At 42.6% G+C, this 24,832-nt stretch overlaps 1 protein-coding gene across 2 annotated transcripts in view; it reads right to left on the reverse strand.

Annotated features, from left to right (window-relative positions):
- PRKCQ (protein kinase C theta) overlaps positions 1-24,832 on the reverse strand; it is a 450,307-nt gene that overhangs the window by 163,597 nt on the left and 261,878 nt on the right. For both annotated transcript variants that reach the window (XM_086918954.1, XM_086918955.1), the window contains one exon: positions 21,200-21,262. In XM_086918954.1, coding sequence (XP_086775080.1) covers positions 21,200-21,262 — 63 coding nt within the window. The remainder of the gene's footprint in view (positions 1-21,199; positions 21,263-24,832) is intronic.

A 24,832-nucleotide genomic window follows, 5' to 3' on the forward strand; every position in this document is an offset into this window, starting at 1 on the left:
CTGTGTGGCATCAGAAGACAGAAATAGAATGTTGCATCAAAGGTGTTGCCTTTGACATTTCAGACCATGCAGCAGACTGTTATTGGGAAGGAGAGAGGAGCTGTCTAGAGAGGGGAAAAAAGGGGGAAAAAGAGGAGGGGGAGAGTAGGAAGAGGAAATGGTCAGTCTAGAGGAAAATCCTCTGGAGTTGGAAGATCTAGTTTTCCGTGTGGCCAGTAGGGACACTAGAAGGCTATCCTACCACTGCATCACATGAGCAGATCTGAGTGTTACAGGTATGGCCACATTTGGGTACCGTGTTTGCCATGCCACTGGAGTCAAGCTATCCTGGCTGATAAGTGGTGATACCCCAAAACCGATCCTACAATGCTTGTTTTCGGTTTGAGGAGGACCTGGCCTGAAAATTCAGACAGGACTGTTCCCATAGGGAGCAGGGTCAAGACTTATTTACATATGCCTGAGTCCAAACTGAAATGGCGTGGTGAGCAAACTTATTATGGATTTATGCCCAGATCTCTGTACTGGGGTCAGTCCATGACACTGTTCAGCATTCCGTCCATCACTTGTTCTTTTTGTATTTGTTGTCCTAAGTGGAATGGATATGCCCAGATGGGGGTCTCGTGCTCGCATTGCCACCAGAGTCAAGCTATCCAGGCTGATGAGGGGTGATACCTCGAAACCTGGCCTATGCTGCTTGTTTCTGGTCTGGTGATGGCCTGGCAGTTCAGGCTGGATTATTCCAATGGGGAGCAGGGTCAAGACTGATTTGCATATGGCTGGGTGTAAACTGGAATGGCATGGTGAATAAGAAAAAAAAGGATTTGGGACCAGATCAGTGCACTGGGGTGAGTGGTTGACACTGTTCAGCATTCTGTTCATCACTTGTTCTTTTTGTATTTGTTGCCCTAAGTGGGATGGAAATGTCCAGACATGGCCCATGTGCTTGTATTGCCACCAGAGTCCAGCTATCCTGGCTGATGAAGGGTGATACCCCGAAACTTGGCCTAGGATGCTTGCTTCCAGTCCTGTGATGACCTGGCCTGGCATTTAGTGCTGGACTATTACCATGGGGAGCAGGGTCAAAACTGATTTATATATGGCTTGATCCAAACTGGAATGGCGTGGTGAGCAACACATCTATGGATTTAGGCCCTGATCTTTGTATTGGGGGTAAGTGCTTGACATTTTTAAGCATTCTGTCCATCACTTGTTCGTTTTGCATTTGCCTAGACGTGGGTCCCATTCTTCCTATGCAATTGGAGTCAAGCTATCCTGGCTACTGTGGGGTGATATCAGAAAACCGGTCTTAGGATGCTTGTTTTCAGTCTGTGGAGGGCCTGGTCTGGCAGTTCGGGTTGGGCTGTTCCAATGGGTTGCAGGGTCAAGGCGGATTTTCACATGGCTGGTCCAAACTGGAATGGCATGGTGAGCAAAAAATTATTAATTTAGGCCCAGATCTCTGTATTCGGGGTGAGTGGTTGACATTGTTCAGCATTTCATCCATCACTTGCTCTTTTTGCATTTGTGGAAAATGTGTGCTCAGACGCGGATCCTGAGTCCGCCATGCCACCGGAGTCAAGCTATCCTGGCTATTGAGGAGTGATACCCCGAAACCAGTCCTAGAATGCTTGTTTCTATCTGGGAGGACCTGGCCTGGCAGTTCGGACTGGCCTGTCCCCATTGAGAGCAGGGTCAAGACTGATTTTCATATGGCTCGGTTCAAACAGTAATGGTGTGGTGAGCTATAAAATGATGGCTTTAGGCCCAGATCACTGTACGGGGTCAGTGCTTGATATTGTTCAGCATTGTGTCCATCACTTGTTTTATTTACTTTTAGAAAGTTAGCATTTTTTTTTCAAACCATTTGTGCCTTCTGCCAGTGTCCTCTGTCACATGACTGTGAAGGGCTGTGCTGTTGGGGTTTGTGTATACCTCATAGACGGTGAAAGAAAAGGCTACATCTGGGCCTGATGGGCCATCCTGCTAGGATAGCTGGGGAAGCAGCTTTGCCTTGCCCCACTTACACTTTAAAGCACACAGAGGAACCTGACTAGTCTTTTGTCATAGCAGACTTCTAGAAGTGTTTCAAGGGAAAAACTTCCCGGAAACAGATGTGGGGATCAGTATAAGGAATCCCCCACTTTGAAGGCTGGTACCATGTAGAAATATTGGACCTCCAGAGCCACTTTTCAGTACACTCCTGGACCTGTGGAAATTTCAGAAAAAGGACTGCCTTGCTCCCCTGAAGACTGCCCTGCTGCTTGAGAACTGCATTGCCCCTCACAGGGCGGGCCTGCTCTCGGAGAATGACTACTGAAACTACTCTCTCCATCATAGGCCACCTGAGTGACTCCAAGGGTCAGTAGGTTGACCTCCTGTCTGAGCTATAAGGACACAACAAGCTACAGAGACCTTTCAGAATCCAGCTGGCTTCTGTTAGAGTAAGTTCCTGAACCCCAAGAGATGCATTTGCTATCATCTCCTAAGCTCCTCCAGTGAAAGAATATGAAATCCTGGAGTTTTGGGCTCTTCCAGACCATGAGCAGTCCGATTTATGCCGATGCTCTGCCTAAGCATGGGCGCAAAATCCGTTCTGCTCGCGGATTTTGCGGATTTTCGGCAAATTCGCAATCCGCGAACTCCCGCGAATTTGCCAAAAATCCGCGAGCGGAATGGATCCGGGGGCAAAAGTTCAAGCTTCAAGCTTGTAACTATTTTAGAATGGCGCCAGCAAGCTGCCAGCACCATTCTAAAATAAAACAGGAGAGGGGCAGAGGGCAGAAGGGCACAAAGACGAGTGTGGCAGAGGGCAGAAGGGCACAAAAATGAGTGGGGCAGAGGGCAGAATGGCACAAAAACGAGTGGGGCAGAGGGCAGAAGGGCACAAAAATGCGTGGAGCAGAGGGCAGAATGGCACAAAAACGAGTGGGGCAGAGGGCAGAAGGGCACAACAACGAGCGGTCTCGCAAAAAAAACCCCCGCAAACGCGCAAAGCACCCCGCGAATACGCAAAGCGCCCTGCGAACACGCAAATCGGCCCACGAACACGGCAAAAAAAATCCACAAATTCGCGAATTTAGAGGATCGCGAATTCGCAAATCCGCAAATTCGCGAATTGCGAATTCGCAAAATTCGCCCATGCTTAGATCTGCCTCCCACATCGACCTCCAAAGTGAAGCTTCGATAAACCTAACTGTTCGCACTACAGCAACTGCCAGCGACAACCGTCAATGCAAGAGCTGCACTTTGCGCAACAACAGCCCGTATTGATCACCAATGTGATGCTTGATTAACAACTGTCTTGTTTTGATGCCCCACCGGTTCTTCGCGCTACAGCGACAACACACTTGCTCTTTGCACTACAGTGACGACCATCCGATACGCTCACCATGCTCCTTGCGCCCTCCTACACTGTGAACGGAACTCTTTGTGCTGGACATTGAGTGGGACTAACCCAGTGCCTAATTTGAGCCGGTGGTTTCTGGTGCTCGGCACTGGCAGTTAATTGGCAACACTAGCACTTTTGACAGCTGCCACATGGTGGTGCTGTTTCTGAAATGTAGGGATTAGCAGAACAACAGTTGTTTATTAATTGAATATACATTAAAAACAACTAATACCAACCGCTCAAGCATTCTTATAGCTTTGGAAGCCTTGAACAGTCTGAATAATCACACTTGTAGCAGTGCAATGGTGAGTAGTTGTGTAGGTGCTGTCTTTTGCAACACTGATAAAAGCAATGGGTAATGCAAGCTGCAGTGTTCACCTAATGAGGGCCTTGGCACTTATTATTATAATTTTCCTTTTACAAATTAAGAGCTGTATCCGGCCCACTTTACATTACAGTGGGCCTGAACTGGCGACTTTACCTTGGACTAGCACAACCAGATGACCACAAGTGCGATCTAGGATTTTAAGAGCTATATCTACCTAACATTCTGAAACTTCTTATATCTGGTTCTACTGATTGGATATGTTTTTCTGGTATCATTTTATTTACAAAAATGTACCCTATTTGTCTACAATGGTTTGGGAGTTTTCTTGTGTTGCGTTGTCACTTTATTACTGTTTGTGTGCTGCATAAGTAATCTACACATTGCCTCTAAGCTAAACCCGACTGGTTTGGTCAAGCTACCACAGGGTTAAGCACAGGTTAATTTAGTGGATGTTTGTAGTTCACCCGACAAGGATTGTAGTTGTTGCCTGAGTAGGGCTTCCACCTCTCTCAACCAATAACCTGATTTCTTACAGGCAGCCTGAAAGGTTCCAGTGGTGTAATGAATATCTTAATTCCTGGAGGTCAAAAGGATCCATATATAGATTGCCTCATTAACAGTAATATAGTGAATGCACCATGTGCTTCACAAACCCCAATGCTAGCTCATTTTGTTTTTACAGTCTTCTGAGTTTCTCACCTTATTTCTCTCAGCCAAGTCCATAGACCCAGTCGGTATCTCTAACCAACGAGTTTCTCCACCAAGTCTCTGACTCAATCTCTCCCTTCTTGGGACACACTATTGAAAAACGTTCATTTTTTGTGAGCCCTAGCTCAACTGCCAATTTATTAGAAAGGCATATACAGTACAAACTAAATTGCATTGTGTTCCGTCCCCTAGATCGGTTCTATGTAGATATACTCCAAAAGCGAGAAAATGAGGTCTTCCCCTCTTGTGTAAATATAATAATTGTCAGCCCAACACAACCATGGGGAAATATCTGCTGCTTTAACTGGTTTGCTTTCTCAGGTTCAGTCCTTGCTGCGGTCCACCAGGAAAATTAATGTTGGGTTCATGATTTCAGAGGAACCAGTAACGATCAAGAAAGATCCCTCCCAGAAGAAGTATCAAGGGGGTTTATCTCCGCTTTTTTGGCTTTAAAAGCCAAGAAAGCGGAGATAAAATTATCTCCCTATTACCAAGCTGTCGCTAACACCAGTTAGTGACAGCTAATAGGAGATAGCGACCATCTTGGGCCCCGCTTTGCATGTCAGTGATATTTATCACTAATGACATGCAAAGTGGGCGTGCCAAGATGTTAGCGACTGGAAACAGTCGCTAACATCGCTATCTCCTATTACCAACTTTTGGAGATATTGGCACTAAGCGCGAATATCTCCAAAAGCTAACACCTGCCCTGAGCTGTTCTTAGCCATGTTATCCAATGGGAGGTGGATAACATGGCTAAGAGCATTTGCTCGATAATGCATGAATATCGCTGACTTTTCAGCGATATTCATGCATTGCGGCCGTTTTTTATCGCATTTGTGATAAACCTTGCTAATAGCAAGGTTTATCTGCGATAAAAATCGCCGATGTGCGGCGATAATTTTTGTCTCTAAACAAGTTGGAGACAAAAATTATCGCTAGTTGTTGGTAATATGCCCCAAGATATCCAGAATACCTCAGTATCTGTTAAAACCGAAAGCAATCAATCTGCCCTGTGACAGCTGATTTACCTAAGCATGGGGTTTTAATGCATATTTTGTCTGGCAGTATAAAACCCCGATTTTGCCGAAATGCAAAGCCTACATGTACATGTTTGTACAAGAGAGATCTTAGGGAGGTTAATAATGAGGTCATCCCTAGCTTGCCGGTGGTCCCCAACTCTGCTGCCAACCTTTCCTGCATCCTTGCTAATGCAAAATGGTTCACTTTGGTTGACCTCTGTTACCTTGCCTTCCATTTCCCTATATGAAGAAAGCCATTTTCTTTACACATTCTCATTAGGAGGGTTTCAACTTTCATGGAGGAGCCTCCCACAAGAGTTTACAGAGTCTCTGTTAATCTTTTCAATAGCCCTCAAGAAATATCTGGACACATTGGTTTTCCACAGGCTTCTACTTTGGTTCAGTTTATATAATGTTGGCTTCTGCTACCCTAAATCATCGCAAGGTCAATTTGAACTACTACCTTATTGAATTCCTCGGGTACTGTACATTGGTCATGAGATCACTGCTGGTGAATGTCACCTGTCACAAGACAATCAAATCCAATAAAAGCCACTCATAAGTTAGATTTTCCTGTAAATCTTTCTCAGGTAGGCACCTTTCTTGGTATGGCCAGTGTTAAGTCTGACACCCTTGAATGGTAGTCTCCCAAACCTTTTGCTTTCCCCCCTTCAAGGTTGCTGAATTTGGTTGTGTCGGTGTTAGGACTCTGTGCACCTTACCACTGCTAACCAGTGCATGGTAAAATAGGCCTACACTGAATTGGCACATTTCAATTACTGATAAGACCTAGTAAATGGGATCACATGCACCCAGGCCCTGTAAATTAAATGCTACTAGTGGGCCTGCAGCATTCATTATGCCACCCACTAAAGAAGCACTTTAAAATAAGTTCAGACCTGCTGCTATAGCCTGCAGTGTTGGTTCAAACTGTGATTTTGATTTGGCAAAATATTTGCCAGGCCTAGACATGCCTTTTTTAAGCTTATACGTCACCCCCAAAGTAGGCCCTTACAGCTCCTGGGGCATGGTGCATGGTATTAAAAAAGCAGGACATGTGGCTTTACGTATTTCATGACCTAACAGTTAAAAACTACTAAAGCAGGGTTTCACTGTTGCCAGGCTACCTGTCCCATTGACTATCAGTGGGTTACCTTATCACACTTAATAAAGTGACATTTCAGATTGGTTGCAGGTAGAAATATATTTATTGGACTCTTTTGAATTGTAAACTCCTCTTGTTTTAGAAAGTTGGCATTTCTAGAAGCCTACCTACCATGTCTTTCTGCCAGTAATCAGGTTGACATGACTGTGGCTGTCTCCTCTGTGGTAGATTGCTGATTTCCCAAAGACATGGGGCCAAAAGGGGCTTAGGTGTGGCAGGATGACTGGGGGAGAACGTGCCCTAAATTACACTTCAAAGACCTTGCACACACAAAGGAACCCGACCCTAAGGTTTTGTCACCCCAGACCTTTTGAGTCAAACCCAAGACAGACAGGGGAGTGGGTCAGGTGTTGTGTCCCACACAAAGCTTGGCCCTGGGTATAACAGGTGACACTCTCAAACCCTGGTGGAAGGACTGCCCTGCTGCCTCGCTGCCTGAAGAAGAAAGGCCTGCCTTTTGAACCCAGGACCACCAGAGTGACTCTAGGACTAGCTGACTGGCGTCCTGTGAGAGCTATAGGAACACATACAAGCTCCGGAGATCCAGGTGCTAGTCCTTGCTGGAGCAAGTCCTAGACACCAAATGGTGCCCCTCTCCTGGGTCCTGGACCCATGGTGTGGTGTTAAAGTGGCCTTCTCCTGCCAAAACCTGGGACTTGGAAAATGTCAGTAAAAGCTGTTCTGAGAGCTTTTCAAGAGACCTGGACTTACCTGTAAGCTGATCCGCCTAAAGTGCATGGCTGTTGAGGTTGAATTCATTACACCTCTCGCTTCATTCTTCTCTGCAGCATCCGATATGTTTTAGCGGGACGCGACAGTATCAGGCCTCGTAGAGCCTTCTTTAGCTACATCTTGCAGCCTTGTCCTGCTGGGGTATTTCGAGCTCAAGAAAAAATTCGAAGACTGAATGTAGAAAACTTCGCTGGGCTCGACAACAACCAGCAACCCATCAATGACAATTATCTATTTGACCTGAAAATCCAGATTTTTCCACATGGAGTTTTTCCGGCCATTGGCTACAGCCTGCTTGTTGTGGTAATTGAGTAGGGCTTCCACCCCTCTCAAACAATAACCTAATTTCTTAGAGCTGGATACTGTTGAAAGTGGTTTAGGGGTTACACTGATAGGGCCAAACCCTTACAAGATTGTGACCGTAAGGATACCCCAAGCCCTTGTAGTGGTCTAGCGAAGCTTAAAATACATTTGTAAAACTGAAATAATCCTTACCTTCTGCACCTGCTGTGGGTCTGTCTGATTTACAATTCACTGTCATGAACACAGTGGTTTTGCTATTGGTGTGCTGGTTCAAGATAATTGGGAGCTAGAAAAGCATATTGATTACTTCGATAGACCCAGTCGTGACCAGGCTTCAACCCCGCCTCGGTTCTGTAGCCACGACAGCTAACCTTGTTGAGGCTACTGAAACCAATGTGCTGAGTTTCCCTTTTTCATATGGATGTTCTCCATGCTGCTGTTCGCCCCCTCCAGACCACAAATACCCAGCACCTTTCCACTGCCAGATTGGTACCAGACACAATATAAGTTTCTTTTGTTATCTGTCTCACATATTGCAATTGTCGGATGCCCCTCTCTGAATCCTGCATCCCTTATATCTGCTCTCAGTGAGGGAAAGCCCCATGGTTTTTTGCTCACCACTGCCCACATTACTAAACCCTTTGTTGACATGACCAAAGGTTCTAATTCCCAACTCTGAACCGATATACTTTGTAGATGGATCCTGCCTTCTAAATCGGAAAGGGTGTTGATTGCGGGTCATGCAGAGTGCTCTCTTATCAAATAAAAGATTGTTGTCATTTGCCCAATGTGAAATAGGCCCAAGTAGCTAGGCTTATTGCTTTGATTTGAGCAAGAATTTTTGCTTGAGAGAAGATTGGTACTCTGTATGTGGACTTAAAACATTGTTTTGATGTGATGCACAGCTTTGGGTTCCTTTAGTTGCACAGATGGTTCCTGAGCTCTGCAGAAACCTTGAAGATTAAAAGCAGTCACTATCTACAAAATCTCCTGAGTGTCTTACAATTAGTCAAACTAAAAACAGTGATTAAGTGTGATGCCCAACAGCATACCCAGGATGTGTCTAAGAGAAATGCCCTGCCTGATTCAGCAGCGTGAACAGCTAATTTGTGTGGAAGTGCAGATGATGCTATATATGTAGTGCAGACCAATTTCTTCCCTCTGCATTCTACTGCATACCCGTAACAAAAACTGTGGGATCACCTTAAGGTTTCTGAACCGAATCAATTGTTCTCCATTTTCTTCCCCAGTTATGGTGTAGGTCAAGCTATCCCAGACAATAGATGAAATGCTGCAGTAGCCGAAGAAATTACAACCACAATTGCTCTTGCACCACCCACTGACCAATTAGGTGCTCACAAGTATATGCTCCTACAGAATAGAACAGCTTTACCTAAACTCTTACCGCCAAAAGGGGGGCTTGTGAGCCAAAATCGGGACAAGTGTTGTACATACTTTCATAACACCCCTCTTGGCAAACATGAACAGAGAGACCACGTTAAGGATAGTGTTAAGGAATTGTATTAGATTCGAAACTGGTTAGATTTCAACATGAGTGGCACATGGCGCTGACTTTATGGAATCTTTCGGAATGGGAGAATGAAGATTTTTGAGCCAGCAATTGAAGTAATACTGACTGTGGTTATATTGCATGTTTCAGTAAAACAACGAATGTGCATCTTCATGTGCGCTTCTGCTAATAAAGGCCCTGTTTACAACTGTTTTCTTGCTTTAAGTGAGGACGATGAAGACAAGGAATTTAAAGCTGAAATATTTAGATTGTATGCAATTGAGTTATTTTAAAGAGCTCTGCGTTCCTGGGAAAAATATGGGTGGCGAGGGGGTTGGGAAACTAAAATCACTGAGCTTTCTTTTTACTTTCTTACTATGAACATGCATATGTATAAATATACTTTATCCAATACTGGCACAATTTACTTTTGAATTTCAATTTTGTTTTGATGCTGAGTAAACGAGTATGCTAATTCTAAAATGCCTGTTGAGCGTCATGTATTCATGAGATTTAAAAACAATTTAATTTAGTGTCATACATTTTTACATGTTCTTGCATTTTATAAGTAATGCATAGCCTCATTTTAAAATAGGCACCTGATTAACTTGGCACTTGTTTGCATTATTTTACCTTTTCTCAAGGACGTCTTGCATTCTTTCTTATAAAAGCTGCTGCAATCTACTTATTAGTTGGTTTCGCTTAAAATAGCAGTTTCGATCACATGGATGTGCTTCCATTTACTTGTATTGAGAAAATATATATAAAAATTTGTGTGTAATGTAGAGAATTTAGCATGATATACTCCTATGTGATTGTTGGCGTTTGCTTTTAGTCAGTTGAAACAGCAATTGTCAAATATTGTTTTACTTGCATTGCTGATATTTTTGCAGTAAATTCAAGTTGCACATTTAGGCCTCAAGAAGTGTTGTGTGTGCTGTTTTTCAGCCTAAAATAAAATGTTCAGCATTTCTAATGAATGAGATCAGTTTTTTTTTAGGTATCTAAGGACTCCATTTCTGAGAGACTGGGGTAAACGGCAGATAATTCGATATATTTAATTGTTTATCTGTTTCTCCCTGTTAAAAAGAAGAACAAAGTCAAATTATTCTTCTGCTTCTAACTCTCTATGAACTCAAGGCACTCAGACTCCACTTAGGCATTTACAGTAGCAGGATCCTGCTTGCACCCCATACAATGACACGCTTGGCAATCCAGCTAACTATAATAAACGTCTACCTCGGCACCAGTCGTTGGCCGGAACAGCTACCTCACAGTGTTCCCCATAGCCACAGTGCATGCTTGGGGGGAGGCAGCGGTGTAGGCTATCTACATTATCATAGAGGGAAAATCATAATCACCATTTAAAAAAGTAAATGAACGGGGGCGTGGCTTGGCGCCCGGCGAGGACGGCAGCTCCGATGTGAGCGCTCCGGGTCGGCAGGGGTCTTCGCTGCCTTCTTCCACTCACCTACGCCTGCAAAGTGGAATTTCCCCGACCGGAGCTCACAGGCACCAGTGCGCTTCCAGATACGGCAGCACTCGAGCGGCGGAACGACCATTTTCACGAGCTTTGTGGCGGACGCGGCTCTCTGACGGCCGCGACCGCCATTTTGTTCCTCTTCAGCGCGATTCACGGCGCACCCGCTCGCAGGTCATGCGTGCCTGCCACGGAGCTCCACCTTCCACCAACTGCTCATGGTGAGCTATTTCCTTCATTTTTGTACTGACGCCACAAGCATTTGATATGCGCTGCCTTTATGCGAGTTTTACTCGCGATTTTATAAATTCGGCGGCCATTTTGTGTCACTGGACTTCTTCTTTCCTCAAGTAACCTGCCTGTATACGCAGTTTGAGTCTACTCTCTATCAAAAGCGCTGCAATTCCTCACGCTCTCCTATACATGGTTACTTGCAATTTGTGGCAGTTTTTCGTACTGTTTTTGCGCATTCACCTTCCATTGCTCTTCTCATATTCATAATGCGCCTCCCCTGATGGACTTCTTTTACTCCACAATATGCTACTTCTCTGCATCCCATCGTCATGGTGATTTTTTGCTTCATTTTTCAATGTGTTGATTCCTCTAAATAGCCATATGAACGCTGCTCCACACATCTTTATAACTCCCTGGCGTCCTTGAATTCCGAGCAGATAGCCTTCTTCTACTTCTTCCTTTTTTGAAGTTTGTGTGCCTTTTTTCACTCAGGTGTTTCTGCGCACACTTCTGGGTGTCTGTGGGCACGCAGCGAATACTACTGGACTTAATTTCTCTCATATTTTTCCTCTGAAAGTGACTCTTTTTTTATGGAAAGAAGTGCAATTCCTCGAACTCCCAAGACTCCACGTCGTGTTTTCATTAAAAACTCAAAAGTCTTTTCTGCATTGGCGCATCTCGAGGCTTCTCAGGCGCTTGTTGCTCAAATGTCGCAATCCAACACGGAGCGGCCTGTCCAGCCTTCAGGGAAAGTCACGACGAAACGCCTTAAAAAAGATCCTCCATCACTGACAGGATCCACATCGGCAGTCTCCATGGAGATGCTACTGGAAGAGATTCGTGCCCTCAGACCCTTCATGGAGGAAACTAATTCTAAATTGCAGGTTCTCACTGACAACTGGTCTCAGATGGATGCTAGAGTGACTACAGTGGAACGTTCTTTGTCTTCTCTTCAGGAGTCATCCTCCAAGGTGTCACACATGCAGTCACAAATTTCCTCTCTCCAGAAGCAAGTTGAAGAATTGGAAAACCGAAATAGACGCAATAACCTTCGACTCTACGGCCTGGCGGAGAATTGTGAGGGTACTGACCCCATCGCTTTTTTCAAATCATTCTTACCCAAGCTTCTTCATCTGCCTGAAGGTACTACGCTTAACATCCAGCGTGCACATAGGCTAGGCCGCCTATCTTCTACTTCTTCTCCTTCTTCACGGCCAAGAGGTGTCATCATGTACTTCTTAGAATATACTGACCTTCTCAAAATCATCTCAGTGGCTCGTGCCTCACCTCGTCTTCAATGGTCAGGTTCTAATCTCTTCTTTGCACAAGATTACGCCAAAGCCACAGCCAACCGTCGCAAAGCCTTCTTAGATATGCGACCAGAGCTTCGCTCTATTGGAGCCAGATATGGCCTTTTTCATCCTTGCTTGTTCAGAGTCACTCACAACAACAAGACAACGACCTACGAGGATCCTGTTCGTCTCCGAAGCTTTTTGAACTCTGCACAGGCGTCTGATATGGACTTGTCTAGCTCTTCATCAGCTTTTCCTCCATGACTTTCGCATGATGCTGCTTTGCTGTCCTAATTAATCTGCATATTTGATGTTTGATGCTGGCTGTTTTGCTGTTTGCCTTTGTTAGGTTTTCCAGCGTCTTCAGTTCCTATGCTCCTTTTTTGATTCTTGTTCATTTTCTTACGTCCCTGTTATATGGATATGTAACGTTCATTAATGTATTTTGTATCCTTTTTTACCATTCACCTTTGTTATGTTTCTTTCTCTTTTTAAACTTATTATTCCCTTTTTTTTTCTTCTTTGCAGGTTTTACAATTTGTATTGCGTTCTCCCCTCGACTTGCTGGTTCGCTTGCGTTGGATGTTCTGCCTCCTCTAGTTGGCGCTCCCCCCTCACTCATTTCTCCTCGTCTCCTCGTCTCCTCTCCCCGGTGATCATCCCTCCCCATCTCTGCCCTCTGTAAGTATGTTCTCCCCTTTCTCCCTGGTATTCGCTTCCCTTTTTGTATCTTTTTTCCTCTCATTTTCACTGGTTTCCCCTGTTCCACAGGTGTCTTCCTCTTCTGTTTTTCGACAATTCTTCTGCTATAAATTCTTTCCCATCACTTTCTCTTTTACTTGTACTACCTTCTCTTGTTTTTTAATTCAACAGGTTTTCACTACCACTTTTTTACTCTTTTTCCTTATTCCTCACCCTCCTTTTCAATCTTATACTGTATTGCCTCCTATAGACTTTCTTACTCTTTTTGATTTCTCTCCCCCTCTGGGTCCTTCTTACATCTTTTTTCTTCATGTTGATATTTTCTTCCTTTCTTATGTAATATGTCTTTGAAAGTAATTACATGGAATGTTAAGGGCATTAATTCTCCAATCAAACGACAGAGAATTTTATCTCACCATGCACGTTTAAATGTGGATATTGCTTTTTTACAAGAAACTCATTTATCTGCTGAAGAATCTGTTAAACTGAAGAGAAGTTGGGTGGGTGATGTTTACTATTCTCCTGGGGATGGCAAACGTAATGGTGTGGCCATTCTCTGTCACAAAGCTCTTTCTCACTCTTTGCTCGCTCAGGAATCGGATGTTGATGGTCGTTGGACGTATGCTAAGCTCTCTATCAAGAATGTTCCAATTTCTCTTCTAAATGTTTATGCCCCTACTACTGGTGATCCTACTTTTTGGCATTCATTTTCCCGGCACATTACCAGATTTATTGATGACAATTTTATTTTAGCAGGAGACTGCAATCAGCCCCTAGACCCCTTTTTGGATAGAAATTCCAAGGCACACTTCATTCCTAATAAGTCACATAAATCCTTTTCTCAAACTATCTCCCAGCATAAACTTACTGATGCTTGGCGTTTATGTAACCCAGAACTTCAGGAATTTACTTTTTATTCTCCATGCCATCATTCCCAATCCCGGATTGACTACATTTTTGTTACCCACAACATTGTTCAAACTCTCACCCATGCTGAAATTGGTCCGATTTTACTCTCCGACCATGCCCTCACTTTAGTTCAATTGGATATTTTACCCAAATCAGTTGGCCCTAAACGTTGGCGTTTTAATAACTCTCTTCTCTTAGACCCTAAATTCACCACCTCCTTCACTGCCTTCTCGGATGAATTTTTCTCCTTCAATGACAATTCCTCCGTCCCCAAGCACACCATTTGGGACGCCTTTAAAGCTGCAGCAAGAGACTTCATAATTGGCTTTGTTGCAAAAAAACGAAAAGCTGCTCGCAACTTTACAACGGCTGTCCTTCTGGATATTAAGAAATTGGAGCATTCTTATTTTACTTCCCGTTCACAGGAAAGTCTAACTGCCTTGATTAACGCTAAAATGAAATTTAACAAAAAATCCACGGACGACGCATCCTTGTATCTATTGAAATCAAGTGCCAAGTTCTATGGGGGCAAAAATAAGGCTGGTAAGATATTGGCTAATTATCTAAAAGTTAAGCAAAATAAGTTGAATATTGAATCAATCTACGACGCTAACTCCACTCTCAAACACACAGACACAGATATTCTTACTGAGTTTTCTACCTTTTACAAAACTCTATACTCTTCTGAAACTCAGCCCTCTTCTCAATCCCTCGATCATTTTTTCTCTAATATTCAAAAACCAGCCCACTTCCCACTTGACCTTTCTCACTTAGAGCTTGACATATCCCAACAGGTAACTGCTCACGGCACTTCAGACTCTCCAAAAAGATAAGGCTCCCTGGCCAGACGGCTTTACTGTAGAATTTTTTCTTCACTTTTCAAAACTTCTCATCCCAAAACTTAATTCCCTTATTGGCGCTTTCCTCACCTCGGGTTCCTCCTCAGGCTCTTTCTCTGATGCGCATATCTGCCTCATACCCAAGGAGGGGAAGGATCCTCAACATTGTAAAAATTACAGGCCAATCTCCTTGGTTAATATTGATTATAAAATATTTGCGAAGTCTCTCGCGGCACGTCTTGATCTTCTTCTCCCAGATCTTCTGGGTGAGGAACAGTCGGGTTTTGTCAAGAGTCGCTTCATTACTGATAACACTAGACTTCTCTTTAATATTCTCTCTAAATCTCGCCTTCTACCCCATTCCCTTGCGGCCATTGCCCTGGACGCTGAAAAAGCGTTTGATAGAGTTGAATGGACTTATCTCTTTCATACCCTCCGTTGGTTTGGTTTTGGTCCTACTTTCATTTCTCTGATTTCATTACTTTATTCCAACCCGCGTGCAGCGGTTTGTGCCAATGGTCAAATATCCTCTTTTTTTGATTTGAAAAGAGGTGTTCGTCAAGGATGCCCCTTGTCTCCCTTTCTCTTTAATTTGGCCTTAGAACCTTTCCTTTCTAAACTTCGTCAAAATCCCTCCATCCAAGGTTTCCAATTATCAGACTCTCACATCAAATTAGCCGCATATGCGGATGACATCCTTCTCTTTGTTTCCAATCCCACTGTTTCGATTCCCGCCTTCCTGACTGAAGTGCGCGCCTATTCCCAAATATCTGGATATAAACTTAACAACGATAAATGTGAGATCCTACCCTTGACAAAATTTACATTTAAGCCTGATTTTGCCGCATCTAATTTTACATGGAAGCCCTCCAATATTAAATACCTTGGGTTGTATATCACTCCCACCATCCCAGATACTGTTTCCCTTTGTATGTCCAAATGCATCCAAAAGTTAGCGGATCTCACGTCCAAATGGCACCCTCTTTACCTATCCTGGTGGGGTCGCCTTGACACTATTAAAATGATGCTGTCTCCCATTGTCCTTTATACTCTCTCTAACATTCCAATCCCCATCCCTTCTAAATTTTTCAAAAAGATTAATTCCATTCTAACGTCCTTCCTTTGGAATAAAAAGAAGCCTCAAATGTCTTTGGCTCGACTGATTCGTCCTAAGTCAGAGGGTGGGGTTAACTTCCCTGACTTTCCTGCTTACCATAAAGCGTTTCAATTGCGACAAGCCTCCTTTTGGCTACAAGACCCTAGCAATCCCTGTCCTTTATGGACTAAATTTGAACGCCTTCTTCTTTCTCCCTTTTCCTTTGCCGAATATCTTTCCTTCTCTCGCAAACCCGCTTCTATTTCCACTCCTATTCATAAATTCACTACTAAACTGCTCCTATCTTCTTCCCATTCCCCTCCCACAACCATTGCTGATTTTCTTTCCTCCCCCATCTGGCATAACACTGCTCTGCTTATCCGTAACAGACCCTTCTTTTGGAAAACATGGCATTGCAGGGGTCTCTTGTGGATCTCCCAACTCTTTTCTCAATCCTCTTTCTTACCTTTCACTACTCTTCGCTCTCTTTATGACTTGCCTACCTCCTTTGCTCGCAACTATCAGTTGCTTAAGGACACAGTCCTAACAAACTATAATCGGCTATCCCAGCTCTGTCCTCCTCCTGCTTCACCCACTCTCCTTTCCTCACTCCACTCCTTTTTACGCACTACACCAAAAGCTGCCGCTATCTACAAATACCTTCACACTGGTGAATCTGTCAGACCTAAATCCAAGGTGGAGGAATGTTGGGAGCACGACTTGTCTGTGTCCTGGTCAGTCTCATTTTGGGACAAAATCTGGATCAAGATCCGTAAATCCTCGAGAGCGGCAACCCTTACACAGACTTTATTTTTTATTTACAACAGACTTCTTTTTACTCCCTTCGACCTTCACAAACGCTTTCCAAATACTCCGCACACATGTTGGTCTTGTTCATCACCACAAGCTACTTTGTTTCACATGTTATTTTTATGTACTCCTGTTCATGGTTTTTGGTTACAGGTCTGGGCTCAAATTAATTAGATTTTTCATACTTGTGTCCCCTTTTCTCACATACACATCTTCCTGGGCAGCCTTTCACCTTGCTGGGACAATGTTGATCTAAAGCCTCAGATTGTTGACTTACTACTGGCTGCTGCTTTCCAACAAATAATGGTCAATTGGAAAGACTTCTCCAATATTTCCTTCAAGGCGTGGTGGTTTAATGTCTGCCATAATCATAGACTTGACACTGCTTATGTTTTTCCGGCATGTATGGCTGCAAAATGCATGGACTTATGGCTCCCTGTCACGCTCTATTTGGACTCATGTACTAAACGTTTGTTTCATCCACCACCTTTGCAACAGGAAGTCCTCAAACCTCCTTAATTGCTCGATGCATTCCATTTTTTCTTCATTGTACCATTTTCTTATTCCTTCCGAATGTTTTCATGCTTACTATGTTTGCTGTTTAACATGCCTTTCTTTTACCTTTTCTTTTTTCTTTTCTCCAGTACCCAGATTTACCTTCTCATAATATTTGCATTTGTATGCTTGTTTTATTCTCCTCATAGTCTTCAAGTTTATATTCCAGTGTACTTTGTTTTGACACCTAGTTTTTCTCTTGTCATTATCAAATAAAATTTTCTTGAACTATAAAAAAGTAAATGAACTAAAGTCCTGAAGAAATGTAATCTTGATCCTATCTGAGACAATGTAGGAATGCATCGTACTCAAGCATAGCTGGCACTCAAATATACTCAGTCATAATTAAGGTAATAAAAAGAGTGGAGTATTGTATACTGAAAGTACTTTATTTGAAATATATATGTTTATAACGTGATTAATAACATCATGTGACAATTTCCATATTAACATGACAGGAGAAATTAACATGAATTGTCTTATTGTGAGATATTTAACTAGGATGTGTGCAACCAGTATTTGATAGCTTTATACGTATAACCCAAATTAATCATGTGAAGATATAATTATAATGATCTTCCGTAGTTGTTGCATTATATTAATGGGTATGAGAGGCTGCATGTAATTTGTATAAATGGTCAAATATTTGTAATCTAGCGCACTGGTCAAAGTTGACAGTTAAAATGCGGCCTAATGAGTATGTCATGTGCTATTTCATCTTAGCTTAATTTTCTTTGTTTCTGTGCAAGCTCACGTCATAATCTCATTTTTTGTCTATATTTAGCCTTTGCTGTGGAATGTTTTGTCTCATTTTGTTTCTACTGCAGGTGTGTAGAAGTTTTATTAGTCAGAATAACAGAGTTTTTACTTGGTAGATAGCAAAGCATGAGAAGAAGGAGTCGCCGAGGAAATCGCAGTATCGAGCGAGGAGAGGAGTTCTCTTGGGAGACGAATGAACACTGATGAGACGAGATTGTGTTTAATCTAGGTGGGGCAGGTGCTGTAAGTATCTAGTTGTGCCAGAGCTGTGAACATTTCCTTTTTTTTTTTTTTATTTAATTTCTTTATTAGATAGAGACCACATGTACAGAAATAACCAAACATTCAATTATAGTGGGTTATACAATGCAGGATCGGATCATAGAGATTACAGATATATACAAGAAGTTTGAGACTGGAGGACAACTTATGCTGCTAAACAATTAACCATTCCCTTATATCATTCATTGCTTGCATTGACAAGATCAATTCAAAATACCAGCGTAAAGTCACCTACATAAAATCCTACCAAGTCACAAGCAAATATATGACTAATCAGTTTATATAAAATTGACCTTCGATGATAATAAAGGCAAAAGAAAAAAAAACAGAAAAAAAAAAAAAAAATGAACAAAAGCCATATAGGTACACTAGATAGCTTGACCTCACAATCTTATATGCCCATATATGCCCTAACAGCGCCCCATATAGCCTGCCCCAGTGCCTTTTTCCGCCTCCCCTTCAAAATATACAAATTGTATTCCATATTGTACATAAAGAGAAAACGAGTCCTCCACACATCAAATGAAGGGGCCTCAGTTTGTAGCCACGCTGAGGCAATGCACAGCCTTAGCACTGCTGATGCAATGAATATCAAATAACAAACTTCATTACCGTTATCTGTACGCAATCCACCTGTATCTATACCCAACAAAATCTGACTTGTTGAAAGTTGTATAGGAATACCCAGAATCTCAGATAGAAACCCGTTTGTGTGTCTGAACAATTCTAATAATTTTGTGCAAGTACAAAAGATATGCACTACATCAGCATGTAAAGTATTACATCTAAAACACTTTCCATCTGGGTCTCCCCCCCACTTTGCAATTTTATCAGGCGTACGATAAAGATAAAACAACGTTTTATAATGTTGTGTCATCAGGTTGGCGGACATAAATAAGCGGCCAGCCAGTTCAATCGAAAGCTCCAACTGTATTTCAGGGTTCCTTAATCTTTCTTCCCATTTTATTCGGTGTGATTCCAAATCATTAGGCATTGCCTCTATAATTATTTTATACAATGCCCCGATGCGTGCGCATTTTTTATTTGCCTCAATAAGAGGATTAGCCACATTCACTATATTCAATTTAGTAAGATATTCACGCAGCTGCAGATACTTAAAAAAGTGCGGTGTAGACAACTGATATTGTTCCTTCAATTGGGAGAAAGATTTTAGCCCATCTGTATTATAGAGATCTCCAACTGTTATTAAGCCTCTTAAGCGCCAGTTAATCACTATGCGATCCCAGCAGATACTGGGGTGCAGTATCGGTGCAGTTAATGGGGTATAGATGGACACGCTTCCAATATTATATTGCTTCCTTATTGCCTTCCACACCTTATACGCAGCAGCAATCACCTTGAACCTTGTGCGCTTGTAATAATTCCAGTCTATATCGATAAAGAGCCGATTCCTAGCTTCAGCCCCTAAAAGTAAACAATATATAGAAGGTTGCAATGCTGGCTCCACAGGTCCCTGACCAGTTAATAAGATATTCATTCGCTGCAACATACATACATAATAATACAAAAGAAAATCAGGGACTGCCCAGCCACCCACTGCCCTGGGCAGCACCATATATTTCTTAGCCCGTCGCTCTTTTCCCTGAGACCACATGAACCTCATACAGATTGCTTGCAGTTGTGAAATGAGTGCACAGGTAATCTCTAATGGTAAGCATCGATAAAGATATAGCACTTTAGGTAATACAATCATTTTCAAGACGTTGCATCTACCTACCAGTGTCAAATGTAAACATTCTAACTGATCCAACTGCTTACGTACCCCATGTGTCAGCTTCTGCCAATTAGCCTCTACCGTGGCTGAGGCTCCTGCGCTAATCTGCACTCCCAAATAAGTAACCACAGCTGAGACTCGTGAATCATCGTAATTAATATTCATACAAAGTATCTGAGTCTTAGCGGTGTTTAATTTATACCCTGATACCGATCCATATAGTCGTGCTAAATTTTCAATTTCAGGCATAGCCATAATTGGCCTTGGTGAGAGCACGGCTACGTCGTCAGCATAAGCCAGTACACGGTACTGCTGAGATTGTATCCTGTGAACATTTCCAAAGAAGACGCATGGTAGTGTAAATTTGACTGCAGTTGATATTATGCACTGTGTTTAGTGAGGGATAGAGTCCCTCCTAGGTTTTTGCAGAGAGCAGACCTATGCTGATGCTAGTGTGGCTTTATGCAACTTGACCCATTGTCGGAGTGTTTTCTACTGAAGACTCTGATGACTGACACCGTTCTCTCTTATTTGTTCATGAATATGCCCTTACCCAAATAGTTTAGTTAGGTTTCCTTTGTTTAGGTACTGCAGGGACAGTTACTTTGCTCATGCTAGTTAAAGAGAACCATCTGATGCAATTTAACCTTCATTTCTCTTTCTTGATTGTCTGCATCAAAATCTTAGAGTTAGTCATTGGCTTTGTACTATATAGGGTACATCTCTTAAGGAGATATGAACTTATTCTGATCTTTTCATACTTTTATAAAAATATGCTGAGATGGATCTACAATGATTTGTTTGTAAACTTATTAAAACGTACTAAACTCAGATCAAAGAGTTGAGTGGATAAATGTGTGGCTATATTGGGTGCATTGTATTGGGATGATAACCAGTGATTTTTCCTTTCACTGCTCATACTTCTAGAAAAACGTGTCCACTCTGGAGAAATTGTGTAAATGGGCCTAGGCTTTAAGAGTCCCACTTCTGCTTCTGATTCTAGGCAAAAGCAATTTCTCTCCTTGGAATTAAGCAATAGTCTACTTTACACAGGTGTATGCTTTTCCCCAATCCTGCTTTGTCTAAGAGCAAGCCCATTTATGACATATTCCATCTTTGATCAATACAATTTTGATATTTTCCACAGGATTCATCACACTTTTTTTTATTTACAATCTGTTACTTTAATTAGGTGCAGGACATACTATTTGTTTTAATCTATCTGTTTCCAACACACTCTGTATTAACACCTAAACATTGCCTTTAGGGACAAAGAAGAATAAATATTTAAATAAAAGATAATATTAACTGTGATGAAAACTTTATGTGGAATCAAACAGAATGCATTACCTGTAAACTACTCCTTTAGAATGGAGAAACTGCAATCCACAAACAATCTCGGCTGCATAGAACCTGCAATTAAACAAAAGGTGCAAATCAAGATAAGTTATTCAATGCTTTAAAATCAAGAGAATACACACATTATGAGTTTGAAGATGGGAACATGAAATGTATAAAAATAAGAAACTACCAGGCTTGTAACTGAAGTATACAGGACTGATTGCCACAATAAGATGGTGTGCTGATGCCCGGTGTAAATCTAACAAAACTGTGGGGATCCTTTCAAGGCTTTTAGTCAGTGGAGCTACTGGGTGCACTGCCTATATATGCGCACAAAGAGTTGGAATACACAATTATCATATGGTGCAAGCCAGCGAGTGGGAAGTCCTTAGAACCACTCAAATTGAGTAGAAAAACTACCAATGAAATAACTGACTGGGTTGCCGATGCACTCAAATAAACAGTGAAACAATTGTTATGTAACAATACAACGATTAGTACAGAAATCAAAGTGACAAAAGTTTTTTTCTCAGAAACTCCAGTGGAAGAGTAGTTCGTTGGAGTCCTTTAATAAGTCAAACAGCCAGCCGACACGTGTTTCATCGCACTTGCGAATCCTCAGGGCTAGATGGCTGTGTCACAATCAGAAGGTCGCACAGCTGGTGATAATTCCGACCCAGCCGGGCCCGTGACCGTCGGTATGCGAGCAGAGCAGACAACAGGGTAATGTTCTCTGTACAGTGTTAGAAGATTCTGGGACTGTAGTGTCGGGAGATAGCAGAGTCGATGACTCAATGGTTGTGAAGTATTGTAAACAGTGAATTTCTCAGTGGGTATTCACGTTGAATATTTCAGTCGGGTGCGACTGCAATTGAAGCTCGAGGACGCCCAAGGCTTGGTTAAGCTGAGAGCGGTGCATAGCGCGCTCTCTCTCTGGGCCATGTTCCTGTTTGGACCATTGAGTCATCGACTCTGCTATCTCCGGGCACTACAGTCCCAGAACCTTCTAACACTGTACAGAGAACATTACCCTGTTGTCTGCTCTGCTCGCATACCGACGGTCACGGGCCCGGCTGGGTCGGAATTATCACCAGCTGTGCGACCTTCTGATTGTGACACAGCCATCTAGCCCTGAGGATTCGCAAGTGCGATGAAACACGTGTCGGCTGGCTGTTTGACTTATTAAAGGACTCTAACGAACTACTTTTCCACTGGAGTTTCTGAGAAAAAAACTTTTGTCACTTTGATTTCTGTACTAATCGTTGTATTGTTACATAACAATTGTTTCACTGTTTATTTGAGTGCATCGGCAACCCAGTCAGTTAAATCTAACAAAACATATGAATTAAGCAATATATCCAAGAAGGGGAGGGGAGTCTAAAGTAGTTAATTACTGGGGTGGCATCAGACACCGGCGGCTCCTCCTCAATGGTGGAGGAGCATTGCCCCACCCTGCCAGTAGCCCAACAAAATGAAAAATAAAATTATATTAAGTGCTTTTCCATTATTGTTTTATTTTGGCTGTCAGAGCTGAGGCTTGTGGGTGGGGCTAGAGATGACAGGCTGGTTAAGGAGTGCATGATGGCCAAACAGTAATGCACACTGAAGCTCTCTTCAACCCCAACTGCGTTGCTGGGTTGGAGAGAGCAGGCACAGGATGCCAGTCTACCTGGGATCGCAAATCTATGGCACTCAGGCCAATCCTGATACTGCTTTCATGCAGCAGCAGGATTGGCTGCGGGGTATTCTGGGAGCCTGTGCCTGCAGTGCACAGAGCCATATCTAAGCATTGGAGCCAGATTGGAGCGTGGATGCTGGTAAGTTATTTTTATTTATTTTTAAAATTTTGTGTCCATCCCCAGTTTCTCCCTCTTCCCGCCCTGCGACTTTGCCCAGATAATTGCAGCTACTGGATTCAGAGGGCCCAGAGGAAATGTAGAGGGCTCTACTCCACCACAGTCAATAACAGCCTCAGAGTGACTTCCCCTCTTGGATAATGCAGCTTTTGTAAACCAGACCCTTATAATGTGTGGTGAAATTCACAAATTGTTTGTTAAAGGGTATTTTTCATGGAATCACTTGAATGGGATGTTAGAAAAAATATAACTGTTTGGATATTTGGGGGGATAATATGGTTTTGTCATTTTTATCACATTGAAATACATTGTACTAAATTCCTAGTTTTAGGGGTCACAAAAAGAAACAAATACAAAGGATACTAACAGATTTTGGTCAAAATGTAAATCATGTGTTAGTGACATCTAATTCATTTTAGGAACTATGGTGAGGTGATTTTATCCTGCGAAAAATGCTGATCATTTGGTGGAGATTGATGAACCATGTTTAACAAAAAACAGTTTTTGTCATGAATTTCTCATAGAGTCATGGAATGTTCCTCAGATTCTAAGATTAGAACACATTTTCTATGTTCCTCAGTCATATGAGGAAAATGTGACATGCTGAGCAAAACAAGGACTTCCAACACCACCAGCAGTCTGTGAAGAGGACACATTTTCTAGGGGTGGCTGGTAAAGTTTGAATGTGAAACGGGTAATAAAACCATGAATTTGCCTGAGTCAGTATGCGAGCATGACTGTCCTGAGGGGGGGATCAAGCATTGGGTCCTACAACAAGTAGAAATACCCTAATTAGAACTCTGGTCTCTTAGTTTAATAGAGAGCCACCTAGCCACTAGGTAAATCACCTCATTTAGTTTTACTTTAAGTTGTACACTTAGTCGCAGGTAGCTACAATATTACCCTGCAGGTGCTTCTGGCTGTTTCTTAGACACTGAAGAGACTTGAGGAACACTGCGCCTCTAAGTGTCTCTGGTCTATTTAACCATGCCGAGTTTTAAACAAAAGAGTTCCACTTATTTTCGATGCTCACATAAAATTGGCTTGTAAGAGTACTGAAATAGGGAAATTTCCTCTCGAGGATGATTGCATGCATGACAATTCACTCTAATAATACTTATTGCAAGCAAATGTGCTCAGGCAAATACATGCTTATGGTGGGAGCACCAATTAGTTCACATAATATTAAAATATGAATCTATGTTTGCCGTGCAAGATACATGCACTTGATTTTTGATTTGGCAAGTTGTATCCAATACAGCTTGTGACTGGTCAATATTCACTCAACTTCATGGGCACTGCAAGACACCCTTGAAAACTGGTGACATGTTCAAATCATGCATCACAACTTTTGATCCTTGACCACAGAGCCTGTCACTGCCTAATCTAGGGTCATGGGTTAAAAGGAGGTTGCTGGGTCACTTCTTTTTGTGTGCTTCTAGTGAGCACTATTTCTCTGTGTTTCGAGTGTTTGTTTGGTGTGTCTGATGTGTATTTTCTGTGTGGTGTCTTATGTAGGTTTGTATACCTGTTGTGTATGCCCTCTGAGAAACAGCACTTTGTGCATTCACTTTTGGAAGTTTGTGCTATATTTCCATCCCTGTTAAACTATGAAAGACCCCATTAAGTGTATGTACAGTATCAGTGGCCCAGATAGGCACTTTGCTGTCCATGGCGGTCTCTGCTTTTCCAGCTCTGCAGCCCGTTGAACAGCAAGCGGGGGTGCTGGCAATGAGTCTTGCGTTTGCGTCCCGCAGCAAACTCATGTGAGGGGGGAGCTGCCACC

The sequence above is a fragment of the Lissotriton vulgaris genome, chromosome 1_1 (assembly GCF_964263255.1).
Source record: "Lissotriton vulgaris chromosome 1_1, aLisVul1.2, whole genome shotgun sequence".
Lineage (NCBI taxonomy): Eukaryota > Metazoa > Chordata > Amphibia > Caudata > Salamandridae > Lissotriton > Lissotriton vulgaris.